The 23,468-nt window shown below is 34.9% G+C and overlaps 1 protein-coding gene across 1 annotated transcript; it reads left to right on the top strand.

Annotated features, from left to right (window-relative positions):
* The first annotated feature begins 19,371 nt into the window (after window positions 1–19,371).
* LOC120116919 (S-formylglutathione hydrolase-like) lies at window positions 19,372–23,129 on the top strand. The gene is made up of 7 exons (XM_039137303.1): window positions 19,372–19,554; window positions 20,022–20,139; window positions 20,925–20,976; window positions 21,530–21,725; window positions 21,875–21,973; window positions 22,059–22,124; window positions 22,750–23,129. The coding sequence occupies exons 1-7, from the start codon at window positions 19,414–19,416 to the stop codon at window positions 22,927–22,929; spliced, it is 852 nt and encodes a 283-aa protein (XP_038993234.1). The 5' UTR covers window positions 19,372–19,413; the 3' UTR covers window positions 22,930–23,129.
* Window positions 23,130–23,468: the final 339 nt, after the last annotated feature.

Genomic DNA, 23,468 nt, shown 5'->3' with positions numbered 1-23,468 from the left:
AAGCCTTTGATATCCTTGGCAGGATAGCAAATAATGATTATCAATTCCCAAATATAAGATTGGTAACCGGAAGAAAAACATCTGGAGCAAATGAATTATAGGGTAAGGATTCAGTAGCTGCTCAACTTTCTGCCATAACTAATATGTTGAAAACTTTGCAACGTCCTAATGAAGTAAGAGAAGCCAAGGTGACCAATATCGCATGCATATTTTGTCATGGCAACCATCATGAGAGTGAATGTCCAGAAAACCATGAGTCAACCAATTTTGTGGGCAATTACAACCAGAGCAATAATAACCCCTGTTCAAACACGTACAATCCTGGTTGGAGATAACATCCGAAATTTTCATGGAGTAATCAAGGGAACAGTAACAATCAAGAAGCAAATTACAAGCCACAGTAGAATAATTCTGACCATCAATATTTTCAAAATCAGTATCATCAGCAGCCCTGGCAAAACAATAAAGGTATAGCTTCTTTCTCTAATACTAATTCCAATATTAATTCCTTGGAGTTATCATTGCATAAATTTATGGACTCAACAAAAGAGCATTCTGCAACAATTAGAAATCAAGGAAATTTGCTACAAAGGCAAGCCACACTTTTACAAAACCATAGTTCGTCTCTAAGAGCATTGGAGAATCAAATGGGATACATTACTATGGCATTACATTCTTGCCCACAAGGAAATCTCCCTAGTGATACGGAGATCACTAAACATCATGGAAAGAAGCAATACAGTGTGCTTACACTAAGGAGTGGAACATAGGTCAACCAAAATGACAAGTTTAGGGGAGAACACCAAAACAGTCCTCACCATAGAATAACACAACCAGGGGATCGAGCTGAAAATGAGGAACAAGATGAAGCGCCTGAAGAGAAAGAAGGGGATGAAGGCTCAGAAAAACATCGTATAGATAATGAGAAATTCATGGCCAAGGCCAGAGATTCCTCAACACCAATAGTAGATAATGTGTGACCTCCACCACCGTTCCCTCAACGATTGAAGAAGTAGAATGATGACATCCAGTTCAAGAAATTTGTTGATGTTCTAGACCAGTTGTATATCAATGTGCCCTTACTTAAAGCCATCGAGCAAATGCCTTCCTATGCCAAGTTCCTTAAGGACATCGTTACAAAGAAAATGAAGGTAGAATGTGTTGCCACGATAACATAAATCTATTCTGCAGTAAGCAAACTCCCACCAAAATAAAAAGACCTTGGCAGTTTTATAATGTCATGTTCAATTGGTAATGACTTTGTAGGACGAGCTCTTGTTGATTTAGGATTAAGTATAAACTTGATACCAAAGTCCATATTTATGAAACTAGAAGGGTATCACGCTTGTCCGACCACAGTGATCCTACAGCTAGCCGACCGGTCTTATGTGCGGCCCGAGGGAAGAATAGAAGTCGTCATAGTAAAGGTGGACAAATTCGTATTTCCAGTTGATTTCCTCATCTTGGACTGCGAAGCCGATGGAAATTCACCTATCATTCTGGGGCGACCCTTTTTAGCCACTGGAAGAATCCTAATAGATTATGAAAAGAGAGAGTTCACAATGCGAGTAGGAGAGCAAAGCATCACAATCAATGTATTCAACTCCATGAAATATGTGGACGACTTAGAGGAATGTCAATGTATTAGAAAAGTAGAGGAAAAGGAAACCCTTGGACACGGTGAATCTCTAAGGCTAGATGAATACAACGCTTTTTACCATGACCCTACAACCAAGATGTACGAATAGGAAAACTTTGGCCCAGGCAAAATATTTTCAGAAGATGATTCTGAGAATCATGGCACTGACAATAGAAATCTGAATAAAGCACACAATAGGTTCCCTGAAAATCACACAATACAGGATACGAAGGAAAGAAAAAAACAATCAAGGCTTCTTCATAATAAATCAGGTATGAAATTCGAACCCTTAGATTATGATAAAATTAATTCTCCATAATCATCTTTACAACATACACCCAAATTGGAGCTTAAAACTTTGCCATCACATTTGAAGTATGGATACCTAGGAATTAATGAAACTTTACCAGTAATAATCTCTGTCAATCTAACCTCCGAACAGGAGAATAGTTTGTTGAATGTTTTTTCACATCACAAAAAGGCTTTAGGATGGACAATGGTAGAATTGAAGGGAATTAGCCTTACCATATGCATACATAAGATCAACTTAGAAGATAACCCCGATCATGAAGACGGTAGTCATAAAGGAAATTATAAAATGGTTGGATGCGGGAGTGATTTATCCTATATCTGATAGTTCATGGGTCATCCCGGAGCAGCGTGTGCCAAAAAAGGTGGTGTGACCATGTTTAAAAGTGAACATGACAAGCTCCTCACCACTAGAATAGTCACGGGTTGGCGTATATGCATGGATTACAGGAAGCTAAATAAAGCAACAAAGAAAAACCATTTTCCCTTACCTTTTATCGACCAAATGCTTGATAGGTTACCTGGAAAAGCATTTTATTGCTTCCTCGACGGATACTCAATATACAATCAAATAGTCATAGCATCGGAGGATCAAGAGAAAACTACTTTCACATGCCCATATGGTACCTATACATTTAGACGAATGTCATTTGGGTTGTGTAATACTCCAGCTACCTTTCAACGATATATGATGGCAATCTTTTCAGACATGGTGTAAGAATGTATGGAAATATTTATAGATGACTTCTCCATCTCAGGTGATGATTTTGACCGATGTCTCGATAATTTATCCAAGGTACTGAAACGATGTGAAGAAGCCAACCTAGTACTAAATTGGGAGAAATGCCATTTTATGGTAACCGAGGGAATAGTGTTGGTTCACAAAATTTCATGTTGAGGCATTGAAGTTGATAAAGCCAAGGTGGACGTAATTGCAAACCTTCCCCCACCCACCAACATGAGAGGTGTACGTAGTTTCCTTGGACATGTAGACTTCTACAGGTGGTTCATAAAATATTTTTCTCAAATCTCTAAACCCTTGTTTCTTTTGCTTCAACAAAATCATCCATTTGAATTTATTAACGATTGTTTGGATGCCTTTACAGATTTGAAGAAAAAACTCTCGGCAGCACCAATCGTTATCTCACCAGACTGGAATGAACCTTTTAAGCTCATGTGCGATGCTAGTGACTATGTAGTCGGAGTGGTGATAAGGCAACGAAAAAGTAAAATCTTTCATGTTATCCATTATGCAAGCCATACTCTTAATGATGCACAAGTAAACTATACCACTACTAAAAAAGAACTCTTAGTAGTAGTATTTACATTCGATAAGTTTAGGCCATATCTAATAGGCACTAAGGTAATTGTGCATACCGATCATTCTGTCATTAAATATTTGACCAATAAAAAGATGCAAAGCCTAGGCTAATTCGATAGATACTATTACTACAAGAGTTCGATTTAGAGATCAATGATAGAAAGGGTATAGAAAATCAAGTGACAGACCATTTGTCTAGGCTAGATAACAAATTTGATTGTCTTGACATAACAGAAATTCAAGAGGATTTCCCTGATGAGAAAATATTATTTGTCACGGTTGCACCGTGGTATGCTGATATAATTAATTTTCTTGTTAGTTGTATTGTTCCTCCTGATTTATCTAGCCAGGGCTGAAAGAAGTTTCGACATGATGTGAGACATTATTATTGGGATGAACTGTTCCTATTCAAGCAATGTGGAGACCAAATAATCCAAAGATACATTCCAGAAGAATAGTAGAAAGAAATTATACTTCAATGTCACTCGTCACAGTATGGAGGGCACTTTGGTGGAATGAGAACAATGACAAAAGTACTTCAATCCGAATTCTATTGGCCAACCTTGTTCAGAGATGCGCATGAATTCTATAAGTCATGTGATAGATTCCAACGAATATAGAACATATCAAAATGATATGAGACGCTGTGGCAAAATATTTTGGAGGATGAACTTTTCGACATATGGGGAATCGACTTCATGAGACCCTTTCCCACATCATTTAGAGATTTGTACATTCTCTTGGTAGTGGATTATGTATCCATGTAACACCTAAAAATGATTCCAAGGTGGTTCTAAACTTTTTGCACAAAAATATATTCACACGTTTTGGAACACCACGAGCCATCATTAGTGATGAGGGCACACATTTTAACAACAAATTGATTGCCAAGGCATTGAAATGATATGGAGTGTGACATAGGATCGCTATGGCATATCACCCTCAGACTAATAAACAAGCTGAAGTGTCTAATTGAGAAATTAAACAGATCCTAGAGAAGCTGGTCAACCCAAGTCGTAAGGACTGGTCACCAAAGCTAGATGAAGCATTATGGGCTTATCGAACAACATTCAAGACACCGCTGGGAATGTCCCCGTTTAAACTTATCTATGGAAAAGAATGTCATCTGCCTGTGGAACTTGAACATAAATCCTACTGGGCCATCAAAAAGTTAAACATAGATGCTCAGCTTGCTGGAGAAAGAAGACTCTTGGAACTGATGAGATGGATGAATTCCGAGTACACGTATACGAAAATGCCCGCCTCTACAAAAAGAAAACTAAACGATGGTATGACAAAAAAAATATTGCCTAGGCAATTTTATTCTAGACAACAAGTACTGCTCTCCAATTCACGCCTTAAGTTATTCCCAGACAAGCTAAAGTCACAATGGTCAGGATCGTTCATCGTACATCAAGTTTATAACAATGGGGCAATAGAAATCAAGAACCAAGATGATGGTTCCATCTTCAATGTGAACGAGCAGAGGCTAAAGGAGTACAAAGAAGCCCAGTCATGCGCGGTAAATAGGCATCAATGGCACATGACGCCCAAGAGTTTGCCTTACTTACTTGAACAAAATTCGTTGCCTAGAAAACGAAAATTTGAATTTTGTACATAAATAAATTAAGTTATTTTATGCTTTCATTATCCGTTTTGTTTTTTTTTTCTTTATTTAATGTAGGCATGCAGAGTACGCGTAGCAGCATGGAGAGATAGCTCACACATGAAAAGAAGGGAAACCATAGGGTAAGAGGTTTATGCGGCATAATTAAATAGGGAAATCAATCTTTTCCTCAACTTTACATCCAATCAAATATCACACATTCAATGCCAAATCTTTTCCCATCGTGTAAGAACCAATTTAACCCGAAACCACCCATTACTTTCCAGAAAAAACCGCCCAACTCCATCTTCTTCATCGTGCCTCACTCACTCTCTCTACAACAAGAAAACTTTTTCTTTCACCAAACATGTATCATGGCCAGATCAAGGAAAACCCCAACCCCAATAACGAGCTTTGAGTATTTCCAAACAGCCGAAGCTGAAGCATGCTTCAAAATCCTCCAAAAATGACGTGTATTTGGAAGATGGGTTCATCTTTCCATCAGAGGATGAAGAGCCATTTGGACTGGAGGTCATGGACGTGATTAAAAAGCATAACTAGGAGAAGTTTGTTTGTCACCCCAAAGCCGTAGCACCAGCGATGGTCAGGGAGTTCTACGCCCATCTCGAAGACCCGTCCAACTACACGGTGTATGTCAGAGGAAAGCTCCTTCAATTTTCCCCTTCATCACTCAATAGATACTTTAAGTTGGGGAAAGTGGAGAAATAACATAAGAAATTTGTGGCTGAGGCAGACCAAGAAACCTACGACGGCGTACTTGAAGATCTTTGCTTCGGGTGGGCCAAGTTCAAAGGGAATGCTCTAACGAGAAAGAGAGTCGATCACCGAGCCCTTAAACTGATCGTTAAGTTATGGAACCATTTTCTTAAGGGCAAGTTTATGCTAACATCTCACAACACAACTGTTCTAGTGAAAAGATTAATGCTCTTACACTCGATAATATATGGGAAGAAGATCGATGTTGGAGAACTCATCTTCGAACAAATCCATGAGTGCGCTAAAAGAAACCGGGGTAATCTATTGTTCCCTAACTTGATAATCGCTTTGTGTAGAAAAAAAAAGAACCCCGAAGAGCCCTTTGAGGATTTCATTAAATCTAAAGAGGGTATCACCAAGAAGAAAATACCCGAGCTGATGAGTTTCGATGACAAAGCCCCACGTGAAGGCTTGGAGAGGGGAGCAAAATCTATTCTTCTCCGATGAAGATTTCACCCCAGCCTCAAAGCAACCCGAGCGAGGTCCCATACAGTCCCATGTCCGTCCCCTATCCATCAAGTAACGCCAGTCCATGAAACAGCACAAAGTTCAGTACCAGCTCTTTCACAACCGACTCCTACTGTTGAGCAACCAACTCTAGCATGAGCCTCGACCAACAAGAAACGCATCAAGTGAACGGCAGACCGTATCCTTCAACTGTCACCCTCGACAATAGCAATAGTAGACTCGGGATCAGAGAGTCCTTCTCCTCCCAAACGACGCCGAACACGGGCGTCCAGTCAAGCCACCCCACCACAGTAAGTTTACATTTTATTTTTTTATTTTTTACATTTGTATATAGATTCATGTAGTTTTAGTTCTCATACATTGAGGACAATGCATCCCTCAAGTTTGGGGGAGATATTGTGCTATATTTTGCCATACTTTGTTAAAAAGCAATTGATAATAATTGGTTGAAAATTTTAGTTGTCATGACATAAGCATGTTAAGATTATTGTTTGGAATGAATTAGGGATGCCCGATGCCTAGGCCAAAATTATTGTAAAACTGTCCAATGAAGAGAACCAACCCTATGCCTGATTCTTTGAATACTACAAACACGATTGTAGGATGTCCCTGCTTAAGGTAATCAGTAAAATTTTTAGGAAAGAACTTTCTGATTACCGAGACTTCAAAAATATTTTAAGGTTAAGGTGGAACTCTCTAGTGTTTAAAACTTGCTCAAAAAAGGGACACTCCTCTATGGAAAGGCATAAGCAGAAAAACTCCACAAGAAATTAAGAGTTGCTGAGGCATATGAGTGAATGAAAGTAGTCACAGGATGACTCTGCCCGACTAGCTTAGGGGTGAAAGGTGTGCTCCCTTTCACCTAGATTATGGGACGGCAGGTGTGATGAGCTGAATCCCCAATAAAAAAAGAAAAACTTGATAGATAACTAGGAGTATAAACTAAGCCTGACAAATAATTTGATGTCTAGACAAACCAGAAGAACTTACTTTAAGTTTTCTAATTACCTTTATGCATAGACTGATTACAATCACGCACACACAATAGCAAGGAATCCTGACTAGGGAAGGGACTTGACTGTCGAACATGTTGAGGCCAACTATTTTTGCTGAGGGCTGAAATCTCAAACCATATGATTCTCTTAACACTGCTTTGCCATGACAATTTTAATTTTCTTCTAGCTATTGTACATTGCTTGAGGACAAGCAGTAGCTTAAGTTTGGGGGTGTGATAACTCCGTAAAAAGACTCAATTTCTAGTCTTTTCACTTAAGTTATTGCTCGTCTGAACAAAGTATGCACAACATTTTAGTTGCATTTAGTTGCATGTAGGTCATATTTTCTTGTGGTGGATAAGTTTTGCTTCGACAAGATTTATTTGGTTTAACTGATGTTGCTGAGGAGAAAGGGTTTGTGTGGATTGTGTATGTGCAGGAAACTTACAGATGAAGAACATTTCAGTTGCGACCACGTAATTTGCAAGGGCCAATGGAATAGAGAAGAACGTGAAGAGCATATTTATCTCAGCGAGGCAGTTTATCTGAAGAGTCTGAAGTGGATATGACAAAACCACATATGTCACATGCCAGCTGGATAACCTCCTTCACGTGCAAGCAAGCCTTTAATATTCTGCCAGCCGCCAGCCGTCTTTCCTTTTTAGGCTAGTCAAGATAGCAATGGTTATTTAAGGAACCTCTAATCATGCAAAACCCTAGGAGATTTCTCCCTATAAATATCCAGTCGTAGCCGCCGAAAAGAGAAGATAAGGAAGAAAAGAGAAGAGCTTTACTGAAGGTGTGAGCGAGCAACTGCAGTGTTTTCCCACCATTTACCAACCGATATTCCTTGGTGTCCTTCATATCCAGACTGTATCAGAGCGGTGATCAGGCCTTGAGAGAATCTGATCACCAAGGTAGGCGCGGTGCTGATCATAATCATCACGACAGAGCCCCCAATTTTGGGAGTTGTTCTTCCTTTGTTCTTAATTTCTTTACATATTTGGAGTTGTATTAAACAATGATACTTGGATGACTTTTTGATAGCACCATGACTGTCTTACTTGGTATTAATCTTTGTTTTGCCTAGACAATTATTTTCTGCTTTATGAATGATGAATTATGTTTTTGCTCATGACTGTTTTGTTCATTGTTTGAATATTTTACCTTGACATTGTAAGAACATCAAGAGATAGCCTGGGGTTTTGGTAAAACATGTCTTGGCAATGTAAGAGCATCGAGAGATCACATTTTTTCTAGATAGTGATTCTTATATTTAAGAGAATTAAGATATATCTACGTGAACAATGGAATGGATTCGGAATGGTGATGTTCTAACTTGTCTACCTTAGAGATAAGGAGCGGGTTTCAATCGACTAAAAGGGATAGACGCTAGAGTATGATAGACAACACCTATAGTTCATGCTGAGAGGTATTGCTACAAAAATAGTCTAACAAACCAAGGGTTGTAGTAAACACTGAGTAGTATTGCCATAGAAACCATCTAGTAATCCTTTTGGGCAGCCTAAACAAGTCATAATAATTCATTCTAGACTTAGAGTAATTATTGTCAACACAAAAGATTAGCATAAATGTTCTGTGATAAGTCTGAATATGTGAGGTTATTTGAATTATATTTAAATCAACACTTGTCTTTGTTTTGTTTTGTTTTAGTAGTATGCATATTTATTTTGCCTCGACCAAACTTTTATGCAATCATTATAATATTTCCTTCTTTTATTAATATTAGCTTTTTAGTTTGACAAGATAGTAGGAATTAGTTTGTGACAACTAGTTCTAGTTGTGATGAAGATAAATTTTTAGACCAGTCCCTGTGGAGACGATAACTCACTTACCCTATATTACTTGATTCGATTGTATATACTTTCACAGAATTGCTTGCCTTAGTATATACATTTACAAGCGATCACAAAGCTCATTGGTTTTTAATAGAGGTTGTATGGTCTTGTAGCATAGTGTTCGTGGTTGCTATAAACTCTTGCATTATGGCCTCCAAAGACTTGTGTTAGATGAAGATGGCACTCCCTTGTTAGAATTATGCCAAGGCATATTCGTTTGAAAACCTTGGGAGTCATTGAAATTCTACTATCGAACGGGTTGATTAGCATTGTTGGTTCCTTGATTTCCCCACAAGAAGTTTGGATGTTGATGTCATCCAGGATTATAGATGTTAGAATAGGGGTTGTTGTTACCTCGATTATAGTTTCCTACATAGTTGATGGGTTCCTAATTGGTCGGGCACTCGCTCTCATGGTGATTGACATGGCATAATAAACATATTGAATTGGTTGTCTTCACTTTTTCTCACCTCACTTGGTCTTTGCAAATTCTTTAACATATTAGTGATAGCAGCGAATTAAGCGGACATAGAATCCTTAGTGTCTAACTCGAATGCTTCATGTGATTTTCGCCCAGTTCCAAGCCTTGTATATGGGAATTGATAATCATTATTGGTAATCCTATCGAGAATGTCGAATGCCTTTGAAGATGATTTACCGAGTAATGTCCCATTTGTCGAGGCATCTAGCATCATCCTCGTGGGCACATTTACTCCGTTATAGAACATTACCACTTGAGTCCAATCTTGAAAACCATGATTTGAGCATTTACTAAGCAATCCTTTATACCGATCCAAGCATTCATACATTGATTCGTCATCAGCTTGATGAAAAGAAGCGATGTCGTTCCTCAGTTGGGTGTTCATGTTCGGTGGATTATACCACATCAAAAAACTTTTGCACATATCAGTCCAAGACTCCATCGAACCCACTGAAACACTACTAAACCAAGCCCTAACTCGGTCACGCAGAGAATATGGAAATAGTTTTAACTTTAATACATCTTCGTGCACTCCTTGTTGACAGAAAGAATCGCACACCTCCAAGAAGTTACGAATATATTGTCTGGAATCTTCATTTTTCATGCCCCCAAATTGCCCTATGGAATTTAGCATATTGAACATGACATGTTTTAGCTCAAAATGGGTTGCCTGAATCTTGGATGCCATAATTCTTGGATTTAAGTCGTTCAAGATAGGATTTAAGTGATCATGAATGGCACAAGGTTTGGTTACATTCCCAGCATTCAGAATTACCTCGACATTATGATCTTCCTCATGACCAATACCTTGATTTCCAATTTGATACATGTTTACACTTTGAGCACGTTTTCTTTGCCTAAACAACCTCTCAATCTCAGGTTCAATTGGTTGTAATGGCTCGTCAAAGTGTCTTTTGGTCATACACCAAGAAAAACCTGAAAAAGATAAGGAAAATAACAAGTAAAACTATATATAAAAAATGAAAAAGTTAAAAATGCTATGACAAAACTAATTAACTTCCAGTTGCCAATTCACCGTCAATGGTTCCAAAAACTTATCCGCGAATTGTGACTACTAAATATGGTCGCGAAAATATGTGCAAGTATACACAATCGAACAAGTAATACAGTGATGAGTGAGTATCATATCCACAGGGATTGGAGGAAATTTATAAGCTTAATCACATCAATTTACTATTTCACTTAAGTATAGTTAGTGATGGTATTTACATATGAGAATGTTGTGGCAAAATGAAATGGATGTTGGTGGGAATGAAATGATGGTGTAATGGAATATGGTGGCAAATGGAAATGTCATGGAAAATGGGATGGAAATGTCTTGGCAAAAATTAAATTGAGTTTAGTGAAATCAATTGAAAATGCAAAGGCAAAATTAAATGTAAACACTGGATTTAATTAAAATGACTTTAGACTCCTCACACAACAAGCTACTACGGGAATGAATGATAGGAGTTACTTAGGAAACTTAAGTCTACTTATCAGGATGGTCTTACTTATGTGCCTTATATGCCTGACAGAGTTTACTAAGGGTGCCCTACGCTATCTCTAGTCAAGGGAATCGACAGGTTCATGATGTCATGGCAAAACCTATTGGCGTTAGCTAGTGCAGGTATCATATTGGTTTAGATAATAGGATATGTCATGACAATACCTTTTAGCGGCAGCACTAATATCTAACCTCTCGACCGAGTACTACTCCTTTTAGTCGATTGAAATCCTAGCCTTATATCTAAGGTTGGATTAGCCCTAGTTACTACTTAGAATCCCTTTCTTATGTGAATCCTCTCTAGTTTCTCATGAACGCTAAGGACATGCTACTTAGTCATTCTCTCAAACACAACTCCTAAGGAATGGCTACTCTCATAGCTCCTACAACCTTAAGGCATTAAACATCATAAATAAAACAAATAACACCATATAAAAACAATCATCCATTAAAATAAAACTTAAATAACCATAAGGAACTCCCACCAAATAAGACAAGTTCATGGTGGGGTTTGAATATTCCAAGCAACAAGGCATGAAATTAATCCATTACATACAACCCAAATAAGATAAAAGAGAGCAAACAACAAAGGAAAGTAGGAAAAGCCTTCGACGTGCACTATCGGAGCTCTCCTTGGCCACCACGAACTGCCTCAGCTTGTTAGCTCCTCTTAGACGCCTAACTCGCCAGTCCCTCTAGCTTATTAGGAGGAATGCCATGGAAAAAATGATTGACAGAAAAAGGAGAGACCTTTTTCTCTCTGAAATTTAGCTCAAGGCGGTGTGTGTAAAGTCTATTTCTTTTGGTGGTTCCATTTCCTATTTATAGGGGGAGAATAAACCTAAGAATTTATGTTAAAATTCCTAGGATACCCCGACCAGGTTCATTTCACGTGAGGGGGTGTGTAGCTGTGGAAGTGATCCCCTTAGATGACCCATGTGGCAAATGTCCCCTCCTAGATGACTGGCAGTTGAGGGGACGTGAAGACAAGGACAACTGGCTCTTAAAAATATCATCTTTCTCTTTTTCGCTTCCAAAATGTCGTCCAATTTGGCATTTGCATTCTGCTCAGCAGTCCCATCATGTCACGAGAATTGTTTTTTGCTTATCCTTGCTTCCAAATCCTGCATATCGTCAAACAAAACACCTTCCCCAAAATGTATCACCATTTACAAAATAAAATGTTATGACAAAATATATTTCCACCAGATGCAACAATATGCTCCTAAATGCATCTATATGATCATATATGAGTTCTTAGACAGTAAATAACTTACGTGGAAAGGCCCTAAATATGGCCTTTTCATGGAGTTATCAGTAATCCTTTTTGGGATCTTTATAACTTTTTGGGTTCATGTTGCAGAGATGGTTTTGTAGGAAATGAGAGAGTTTTTGGGATACACCAGGTTTTGGGATCCATACCGGGTGCTTTTACTCTTCGTGTTCTCTACATATATAATGAAATATTGTTCATCTCGCACGTGGAGATAGGAAAGGCCGAACCACGTTAAATTTCATCTCCTATGCATGTCTTATTTTATATTGATATCGCTTTGGTTATTTTTTTGCCTTCGTTAAAGAATTTTGCAGTCTTTCTCTACCCTTAAAAAATTTCATAACACCTTTTTCTAAAGAATTTGTACCCTTTTGAATCTAGGGTACCTAACGAAATTAGATTTCTACCCAAATCTGAAACATGTCTTACATTACCAAGTGTTCGAATATCTTAATCTTGATTATACCAATAATTGCGACTTTACAAGAGACATTATTTCCAAAAATATATCATTTGTAGATACATCTTTATACGTCGTAAACCAATCGTGATTGGGACTCATATGAAAATCACTACCAGAGTCAAGTATCCACTCATCTCCTGTTATAAAGTTATTGCCAGCAACAAATATGAGATATTTATCATCGTACTCCTCCGCTACACCGACCTCATTAGATTTTCCAAAGTTCTTTTCTTCAGCTTCTCTTTTGATTTTATTTTGTAACTTGTAACACTCCAATTTAATATGCCCTTTCTTTTTACAAAAATGACAAGTTTTACCTCGTTTGAAAGATTTTGATCTCCAATAATATCAAAAGAACGCTCGTCTTTTCTTCCACAATCTGAGCTAGTCAATTCATGCACATCAAAGGGCTTGGAACAAATAAAAAAATGTTCCATCTTGTCAAATGAGTACAGGCCATTGCTCATTTCTTTAAGAGTGAGTATTTTGCGACTATGCAAGATTGTATCACTGAAAGATGAGTAGGAAGGATGTAGCGAACATAGGAGGATCAATCCTAAGTCTTCTTTTTCATTCTTCACTTCTAAAGTATCTAAATCAGAGACACTCTCCTTGAATGTGGTCTGGTACTTTTCAAGAGAAGAATGTTCCACCAACTTGAGGGAATAAAGATGTTGCTTTAACTGCTACTTGATGGTTAACGATTTTTGCAGGCAAATTGCTCCAATTTTGCCCACAAAGAATGATATGTTTTTTTTTCAACACATTTTGTAAGATTTGATTTGATAAGTGTAAACGAATATAAGAAAGGGCTTTATGATCCTTATTTTTTTCCTCATTCATCATTGTGTTACTGACTTTTCATCAAATCATTCTATTGCATATTCGAGATCTGTGTAAGAACATCCTAAATCTTCACCTGCCAAAATGAGAACATGATGTTTCGATCTAACAGCGGAATATCATACTTCATTTTTGCCATAATCTTGAACCCAAAGCTCTAATACCAATTTGTTATAATATTGTAACGATGATTATAGGTAAACAAATAAACACGACCGAAAAAGAAAAACAAAGAACGCCAAGGTTTACGTGGAAAACCCAAAAGGGAAAAACCATAAGTAGAGGAGAAGAATTTCACTAATATGAAGGAAGAAAATACAAAAAATTTGGTGAAAGAAAACACTTGATATAACATTTACCCTTAGTATCTATTTATAGAGATAGATACTTGATCACAAATGAAAACTAAATAAAGTATAAATCTACCTTAATAAAGTTTTCTACTTTTAATCAAACTAGGTTTCTTACTTTCACAAATTTATATATTAATTAATTTGTGCCACTTTGAATTCGAGTCAAACTCTAACAGTTGCAATGAGGATGGCTCTGAAAAAATTCCTTTATGGGTTATTGGAAAGTATGCAAAGCCCCGTTGATTTAAAAATGTCAATATGAACAACTTAAATTAATATTGTTCCAACACAAGAGCATGGATGACTAGTGTGTTTTTTGTTGAATATGTTTGTTGGTTGGACCAGAAAATGCATGGTAGAAGATTTTTGGCATGGTAGATAATTGTCCAGCCCATCCAAAAAATATTGAAGGGCTACATAATGTTGAGTTGTATTTTTTGTCACCCAACATGATATCAAAAATCCAATCATGTGATGCAAAGGTAATAAGAACTTTCAAAAAGTACCACCGTAGAAGATTTTGCCTTATGATATTAGAGGAATATGAGTTGGGAGAATATAATTCATAAAAGATTAATGTTTTAGATGACATCAATCTTGCAGCCTCAGCTTCAATGATAAATGTTCAGCAAGAGACAATAGCAAATTATTTTCGACACCGTAAAATTCATTCGCAGGATAAAATAGCCTCAAGAAATTTAAATGAAGAAACTACTAAATAAGGCATTCATGAACTTGATACGATGATTAATGACCTTGGGTACCACAAAAAAATGGATGCCAATCACCTATTGGATTATCCGGGTGTAAATGATACATGTTCAAAGGTCCGAAGTTTAGAATAAATTATAGCTATTGTTATTAAAAATCCTATTGAGAATGAAATTGAAGATGATATAATGCCTTTGCAACCAATTATACGGAAGGAAGCACTCATAGAAACAACAACTCTTCTCAATTTTTTTATAGTATGAGAATGTAACACCAGAACTTTTGGTGCAGTAAGAAAGTTGGAGATGAAATACAACTAGATTTAAATTTTAAGAAGAAACAAACTACAATATAATCATATTTTACTAAGTTGTCTTACTTATATTTGTAATTTTATAGAATTATTAATTTATAATATTGAAATGACAATAAATTTATATAAGAGTCTTCTAGAAAATTATTATCTTATTAATTTATCAAAATTATTAATTTAGAACTCGGGTCCAAGTCGGGACTGAGAAAAATTATTATTTTAGAGAGGTAATTAATTTATCAAGTATTAATTTATAGAGGTTATATTGTATTTTAAAATATTGAGAAAAAATGGCCTTAAGATAACTAAATATTCTATTCTAGATATTTTAAAATAATTGAATATTATATTTAGTGATGCCAAAAAAATCACGCTAAAAACTAATTGAAATAAAGAAAAGAAAAGGAAATGTTCCATTATTTAAACTTATCTAGGAAGAGTCGTTTGATTTATATTAAAGGCTTTGTATAATATTTTTAAATAACCGGACATTCTTTATTTTTTTCTAAATAAGAAGATATCAAAATAAATTGACTTATTTTTCATTTGACCTTTTTAAATAAGTTCTTAATATCGAATTCTTAAGGAGAAATTACGATATTCTGTTTATTCTAGTTGAAAAAAGAATTAGTTATCTTAATATACATTAGGATTTTATTTCTCTTCAATTGGAAATGATGAAATATCGTATTTTCTTCTTCTTTTATTCATCATATTAATAAAACGATATGTGTTTGCTTGTTTAAGAGGAATTATGATATTCCTTTTATTTCAGTTTGAGAAAGAAATAGTTGTCTTAATTATTTAAGAGATTATCTCTACTCAATTGGAAATGATGAATATTGTCTCTTTTTCCTTAAGATTCTCAATATTTGTATTTTTTGGAATAAAAGAATAATAATTTATATTTATATTCGAATTCACAATTTTCATTATAAGAGATAACGTATAATTGATGAGGTATTAATTTTGGGCATGTGGGGGTGCTCATCCTTCCCAATAAACTCTCGAACCATTTCAAAATGAATTTATGGTTACACACATACTTTTTTATCTTTTAAAAGATTTTTCTACAAAATTTATTTAAAAATAAGATTTTTTGGTTGCCAACCTACCTAACCCAAAGTTTGATGGTTACTCCTTTAAATTTTTAGCTTTTCACTTACAGTCGAATATCGCTACTTTTTCTCAAGTGTTAGGATCATTTCGACATGTGGGATACCAAAATAAAACCTAAACTAAATGTTACGTATGATTTTTGAAACAAAATAAAATTTAGATACCAAAATAGAACAAAAGTAATAGTTTAGGTGCTAAACGTATAATTTATCCTATATTTTAACATAAAAACACACCCAACATGCATCTAACTCCCATCAAACAAAGCACAAATAAGATGTTATACATTCATTTGATCATCGCACATGTCAGATTTCATTCAAAGTTAACATTAATGTTTACTTTATGATCATCGCACATGTCAGATTTCATTCAAAGTTAACATTAATGTTTACTTTATGAATTTACCAAGTATAAAAAATATTCTTCTTATAGGGAACCACTTATTCATTAACCACAACATGTACTCAATTAACTTACCTATGAACATGTTAATCTAGAACATATACCTAAATGCTATTGTAATATACGATTTTTACAACAATCATCTAAAACTAACATTCATAACTTAACATATCATAGCATCCTTATCATTAACATAACAAAAATATGACCAAATATATTACATTAATTATAAACATACTTCATCAAATATTCAAAATAACTAGGGTTTTTGTATCACTACCTTAGAAGTTTAAAAATAAAAGAATTTACACCGGTTGAAATCGTGAATTAACTTGTAAATCCTAAAATAAACATTTGAACACTATAACATAGTCAATCTCCCCCGAAAGTAGTTAAACAAATATAATGAGCTTTGAGAAGCATAGTGAGATAGACGAGACAAAATAAAGTATACTATATCAATCTTAATCAAATATAACACACTTTTGATCATAATAGGGTGATCATAACATTTCTTATACACAATTTACAAAATTAAAGCACAAACATTTAGATGCATTTCATTAAGTTTAATCCAATGATCTATTAATAGTATACGGATACTCAGATCTCATCTTCTCATCAAGTATTGATCTGATACAATATAATAAACATTTTCTCTCTTCGTCAAGAGATATAGTCCCAATAAATAATATCCATCATTTTCATTAAGATAGAAGTCTTAAAAACCCATATACAAGCTATAAAATTATGGCATGCCAATTGTACTCATACCTAAATTAATAACCAATAGCTCATTAAACCATATTATCAAAGTACCAGAAGTTGCCATTTTTCATTATCAGATTTGTACACAAATTACCATCAATATTAAATGAAGCATTTGGGTTGTTTTTATTTTTCATACATGACAAATTAACATATTTTTATAATAATATTATATCTCGCATAACAAATACATATTTTAGCATGTTATGATATATCATATCATCAAATCTTCATACCAAACACGTGAATGGATACCTTATCAATTAATATGTTAATCAAGTTCTCGTTTCAAAGTCGATACTAAATTAGACATTTTATAAGATTTTCCTTCATAAATCAAAATCATTGTTAAAGTGATTAGTTTGTTATATGGTTAGTTCGTAAGTTGAGTTCGTATATAAAGGATCAATTACTTTGTATATAGAATCTACATGAAATAAATATTCTTTCCTTATTCTTCTTCTTTTCAATACAAGGATCACTGTCAACAATCATAAAACACAGAAATACACATGTATATTCGATTTTGGCTACACTTACCTAATCTAAACTTAAGATATGTCTCGAATAAAAAAATTATTTGATTAGCTTATTTTTCCCTTACCTTGGATGTTTCTACTAAATCTTTTTGCGTTTCAAGAACAAGACACTATCAAAGACAAATGAAAACATAAAAAAAAACCCCCAATGCTTTAAAAATGCATTGATCCTCCTCATTTAGGGTTTAAAAGAAGATTATCAAGTCTTGAATAGATGACTCTAAAATGTTACTAAAACACTTTGGGATTAAGGAACTAGGCTTGAGTTTTTTAAATATTTAAGAAATTTTGAAAAAAAATAATTTCTCTCACTTAATCATCATGATTTAAGGAAGATGAATGAATCCTTTATTCTCTTTTTCAATTCTTTGGAATCAAGTGGTTGGAATCAATGAGTGTTGGTACAAGTGGTTGAGATTTAAGAATTTGAGCTTGTAAGACAAAGTTCAAACCCTACCATCATCACTCTTGGTGGACAGTTTGCAAATTCCTCATTTTCATTCAATTTCACTTACAAGTTTTTTGAGATAATTGACATGCACACTTGAACTTTCTCTCACTTTTTTATTTTAGTGTTTAAACTCTTCATTATCATTTCTTAATTTTTAAATTAAATCATGGATCAAAGTATCTTCTAATAAAATTGACTTAGTCAAATATGAAACACTTCTAAATGTTTAAAATTAAATCAACTCTTCAAATGATTTGTTGGTTATTAGAGAAAAAAATGATGGTTCAAGAATCTAAGAATATTATAATTCTCTTTCCTTAAAAAATTCATCATCGAATTTTACTTCAAGTAAACAAATGTGAATATTGCTCTTTCATTTGAATTTTTGACTTTTAGGTAGCTTTCTTGGACTTATGATTTCTTGAAGGAACTTTCACTAAAAGAATGCTCTTATTCCTCAATTCTTTCACTCCTTGAGTCGGAGTACTAATAAATTTTTCTTCATAAATAAGAATATTTATTCCTCAATTCTCTTATCCTCATAAGGTATATCATATACGCTCATGTTAGGTATCACCATAATAAATAGGAATTTACTTGTAAAGAACATTGGCAATGGGGTGGTCCAACAATCATGGCGACCAATAGTGATCAATGACAGAAATTGAAGGTGTTCGACAAAAATGATAAACGACAGTCAACGAAGGAAATTTAGAATATATTCAGGGGTCATATTGATATTTTATCTAAAATACAAGGGTTAAATTAATATTTTATATAAAGTTTAAGATCAAATAAATTTTCTATCTAAAATTTAGGAGTTAAGTTAAAATTTAACCAAAACATAATGTTTTTTTTAAAGAAACGATTATCAAAATAAGACGGGCCAAAACAAAAAGGATGAATGAATCTCCAGTGTAGGCTACCTATTTAAAAATTTAAAGGAAATTGTTTCAATCGAAATTAATCAAGTACAATGTTACAACTATTCTCTTAGAAGTGACGAAATTTGTGCAATTATGGACCCAGACCCTTTCTTTGTCTAAGCCTTACAGAATTGGGCTCACCTAGGTCACAATGTGATAGAATGGGTTGTTCAAGCTTCACCAGAGAGCAATACACAATACACTCATGTGCTTGATATATCCAAATGTAATCAATAGAAGAATCAAGCATTTTGTGGTAGCTAAGAGAAGGAGACAGTGAAGAGATGGAGACCAAACCAACAGAGATTAGCAGTTCGAAGATGTTCGAAGGTTACAACAAAAGATACAAGCATTTCAGTCCAACCCTGGGCTGTTCCATGACTTTCCATATCTACTTTCCTCCTTCCCCTTCCCACAAATTCCCTGTATGTTCCCTTTACCCCTCTCTTTGATGGGTTTATTCCCAATCTTATTGCAATTTTCAGTTTTTTAATGTGAATGGTCAAAGCTTTTTGTATGTGTTGACTGTTATTTGCTGATGAGGTGTAGAAAATATGGTTTTATTTTGCTATGTAAGCCTATGATTTATGTTGGAAGGGTTGATGATCAACGCCCTTTTGTTCTTCGATCTTATTCTTACATATATTGACTACTACATGCTGTCACTTGTTAATCTGCTCACTTATTTATGTGGATTTTCCCTTTTAGTTTTATGTTTTGCCTTGGCCAAAAGTGCTGCTTTCATTTCTCTGGTTGTGTGATTGTATGCCTTGTATCTTTGTATTTCAAGTCTTTATTGGCATCATTTATGCTATGTTGGTTTTTTTTTTCAGGTACATTTAGGTTCTATGAGATTTCCAAATCTTACAGTCTTGCATTCATCTTTGAGCAGGTACTTTATTGGCTCTCAGGGCTTACTTGCTCCGATGAAAATTTCATAATCAAGTCGGGAGCTCAGCGTGCCGCTTCAGCTGAGGGTGTGGCTCTAATTGCCCCTGATACATCTCCAAGTAAGTCATTTTTTAGCTAATCGTTGAGATGATTTTTCTGGCTTAGATACTTCAATTGCTGATTATCGGGCTAAAAGGTTATTGACTTGATTGTGATCCTGCTCATTCATTCTCCCTCTTTACGGGATTGTGACTCGGTTCAACCTAATTATCCTGACCCTGTCATATCCTTTTAGATTTTGATTACGGTATCAATAACCTTTGTGCAGCTTTGACTGAGTTAAATCCTCTAACCCTTTTGCTTGACAAAAAAAAAACCCACCCTAATGATAATACTTCTGATGGAGAATCTTACTCAATATTAAATCTTCAGGATGTTTCCTTAGCTTATTCGATACTGTTCCATGTTACATGCTTATTTCTATTACCATGACACAAGTAGCCGTCCCTGTGAATCTATTTGTTTGCTGAAAATCTCACAAAACCTGGTTTGCAGAGCTTTATGAGATACTTGATGCCCTTTGTTGTCGTCACGGAATCGTTCTATGGAATTGAATTAGAACTTCCATCTTTATCAGTTTTAAAGTTACTTATTCTCCTGTGCTTCACAATTTTCTTTTTCTTTTGGGCATGATACAAATATACAATCAAACTTCTTAAGGCAATAAAGTTAAATATGGTTTGTGTATAAGACATCAGTTTTTTTAAAGTGAAAATGAAAATTGGAATTTTAGTTTCTTACTGCAACTGATTAGCATTTATGATTTCAAATTATATTCTTCAAATTGCCATTTATCTACTAAATATACGGTGCTGAGTTCCCTTTTTCCCCGCTTATTCTATAGGAGGTCTGAATGTGGAAGGAGAGGCAGACAGCTGGGATTTTGGTGTAGGTATGTGGCATTTGGATTGTTATTTGAATTTTCAGATATCTGTTATGGTAAATCATAAACGTTTTATCTAGTATCAGACTGTTCTATCTCTCGTGGTTTAATTCATAGGAACTCTTCCTGGAGGAAAGTAAATTGAGGCATACAAGATTTCTTTGAGCTGGGAATTTTGATATTTTTAAAACGCTAGTATTTTGAAATAAAAGCATTTATGATTATTTTGTTTGAATAAATAAGTATCTTAGAAACATTTAGGCTGTTAGAATGTTTCAAAATCCCTCATCTTCTACATCCTCATCCAAACACATTCAAAGAATGCTTCTTTCCGAAGGTTTTAAATGCTATCTTTGTTATACTTCCCCTCTGTGGCAATAGCATAACTACTCTTTTTGGAAAGCTATTTGCAAATCTTAATGGAGCATTATTCGATAATTTTTCTATGCTGGTTCATGAGTAGTTGCATATCAATGTAATGGAAGCATATTGTTCTCTGACTGACTTGCTATCTCCTCTTCCTTCACTGTTCTATTATCTTTGCTTGTTTTTCAACTTTAAATTAGGTGCCGGATTTATCTTAATGCTACGCAAGAGAAGTGGAAGAACTGGCGTATGTACGATTATGTTGTGAAAGAACTGCCAAAACTTCTGAGTGAAAATTTCCCTCAACTCGATACATCAAAAGCATCTATTTCTGGTCACTCTATGGGCGGCCATGGTGCTCTGACAATCTATCTAAAAAACCTTGATAAGTATAAGGTAGTTTAGTTGACGGACATTCCTTTTTGCTCATTTTGCTCTATAGATTTTAATTTATCTTTAGTTTTGTGACTTCTTGGGGTTTCTTTTTCTTTTTTGGTCTTGTGCTAAGTTACTTGCTTTCTCCTTCCTGTGTTTATACTTTGCAGTCCGTGTCTGCATTCGCTCCCATTGTCAATCCTACAAATTGCCCCTGGGGTCAGAAGGCATTCACAAATTATCTTGGCAACGAAAAAGCTGCTTGGGAGGTGAAGTTCCAAATGACTAATGAATGCCCTTCATTTTTACCTAATTTTACATGTAGTGGAGATTAATACGCCTCAAAACTTGCAGGAATATGATGCCACTCACCTGATCTCGAAGTTTCATAATGTTTCTGCTACAATTTTAATCGATCAAGTAAGAGCTGAATGTCTTATCTATGTTACCGAACACAACTCATATCTAACTCTTTTTTCTCTTCTTTTTTGGGTGGGAAGGAGCATAGATGTCTTATTTTTCCTTCCTCCTATACAAGAGTTCTTTCAAGTTTATTAAGTTTCGGTATTTGACCCTGTAGATGATGTCAGACGTACTTGTTTCGGCCTACTTATCAGTGATTATTTGGGGAATATTAGAAAAAAACATGTTTTCTAAGTTTTCATTTTTATTTTTCCTAAGAAAAATTGAGTGATTAAATCCTAATTGGATATAACCATGAAGTACTTTACGGTCTTAGTGCTCCCTTTGCTGGTTACCCTACTATACATCAATAAAATTTACACAATTCTTTAATCTCACAACGATACATGTTCGAGAAAAATCTGCAAGAAACGATTACAATTTAGATTGCTGTCAGAAATGATCATTTGAAAAGCTGAGAAGGATCGTATGAACAATCCTTTTAGGCATTCATCTTAAGTTGAGGATGAGTGAGGGAAGGAAATGCCATCAAGTGGAAAATATGTCTGCTTTCGTAATATTCCATATATATATATTCCTCAACCAATGTTTGTCTGTATTGTTTTTTTTTTGTCCGGTGCAGGGACAGGATGACAAGTTCTTGCATGATCAACTTTTGCCGCACAGGTTTGAGGAGGCATGTAAGAGTGTGAATGCTCCATTGTTATTGCGATTGCAGCCCGGTTATGACCACTCCTACTTCTTCATTTCCACCTTCATTGATGATCACATCCGCCACCATGCTCAAGCTCTTAAGCTCTGAATACTACGAGGTTATCTGCACTTAGCAACTTGATGGATTTCTAAACAAAGTGTGGAGTATTTTCCTGTTGATTTATGCTTGGAGTTTTAGGCGTATGCTCTTTGTGGGTTTGTTTTGCTTTATTATGTCCATAGCCTTATCCTTGAAGGAGCATATAAAACATAAAAATCAGTTGTGATGTAAAAGACCACTTTTACTGCTGGGAGAATTTTTTTTTTTTTTTAAATCTGCTTTATTAAATATATTATTTAACCAATAATCAATTGATTTAACGGGACAAGAAAGACCATTCCCGTAATATATTTATGCATTATTTAATTTAAATTTATGGGTTAATTTTCCTTTGAAAAAAAATAAGTATTCATCAAATAGACATCCGAGGTACAACAGAGATAAGATAATCTAACATGGAAACTCAAAAGGAATGAAGAAAATAAAACAAAAGCCTTATGTTGAATACATACTTCATCTTCTATAAAACTTGGTAACTAACAATAATTTTTTTGTCTCTATTTAAACTAGATACAATAATAATGTAG

Source organism: Hibiscus syriacus, unplaced genomic scaffold (genome assembly GCF_006381635.1).
Source record: "Hibiscus syriacus cultivar Baekdansim isolate YM2019G1 unplaced genomic scaffold, ASM638163v2 tig00110307_pilon, whole genome shotgun sequence".
Classification (NCBI taxonomy): Eukaryota; Viridiplantae; Streptophyta; class Magnoliopsida; order Malvales; family Malvaceae; genus Hibiscus; species Hibiscus syriacus.
This window is presented reverse-complemented; position numbering and strand designations above follow the sequence as displayed.

Bases quoted from the DNA above. Each gene is read 5' to 3' on its own strand.
- LOC120116919 (XM_039137303.1), top strand. From the start codon at position 19,414: ATGGAGACCAAACCAACAGAGATTAGCAGTTCGAAGATGTTCGAAGGT. The intron at 20,140-20,924 runs GTAAGTCATTTT...CTTATTCTATAG, and splicing joins TGCCCCTGATACATCTCCAA to GAGGTCTGAATGTGGAAGGA. The intron at 20,977-21,529 runs GTGGCATTTGGA...ACTTTAAATTAG, and splicing joins TGGGATTTTGGTGTAGGTAT to GTGCCGGATTTATCTTAATG.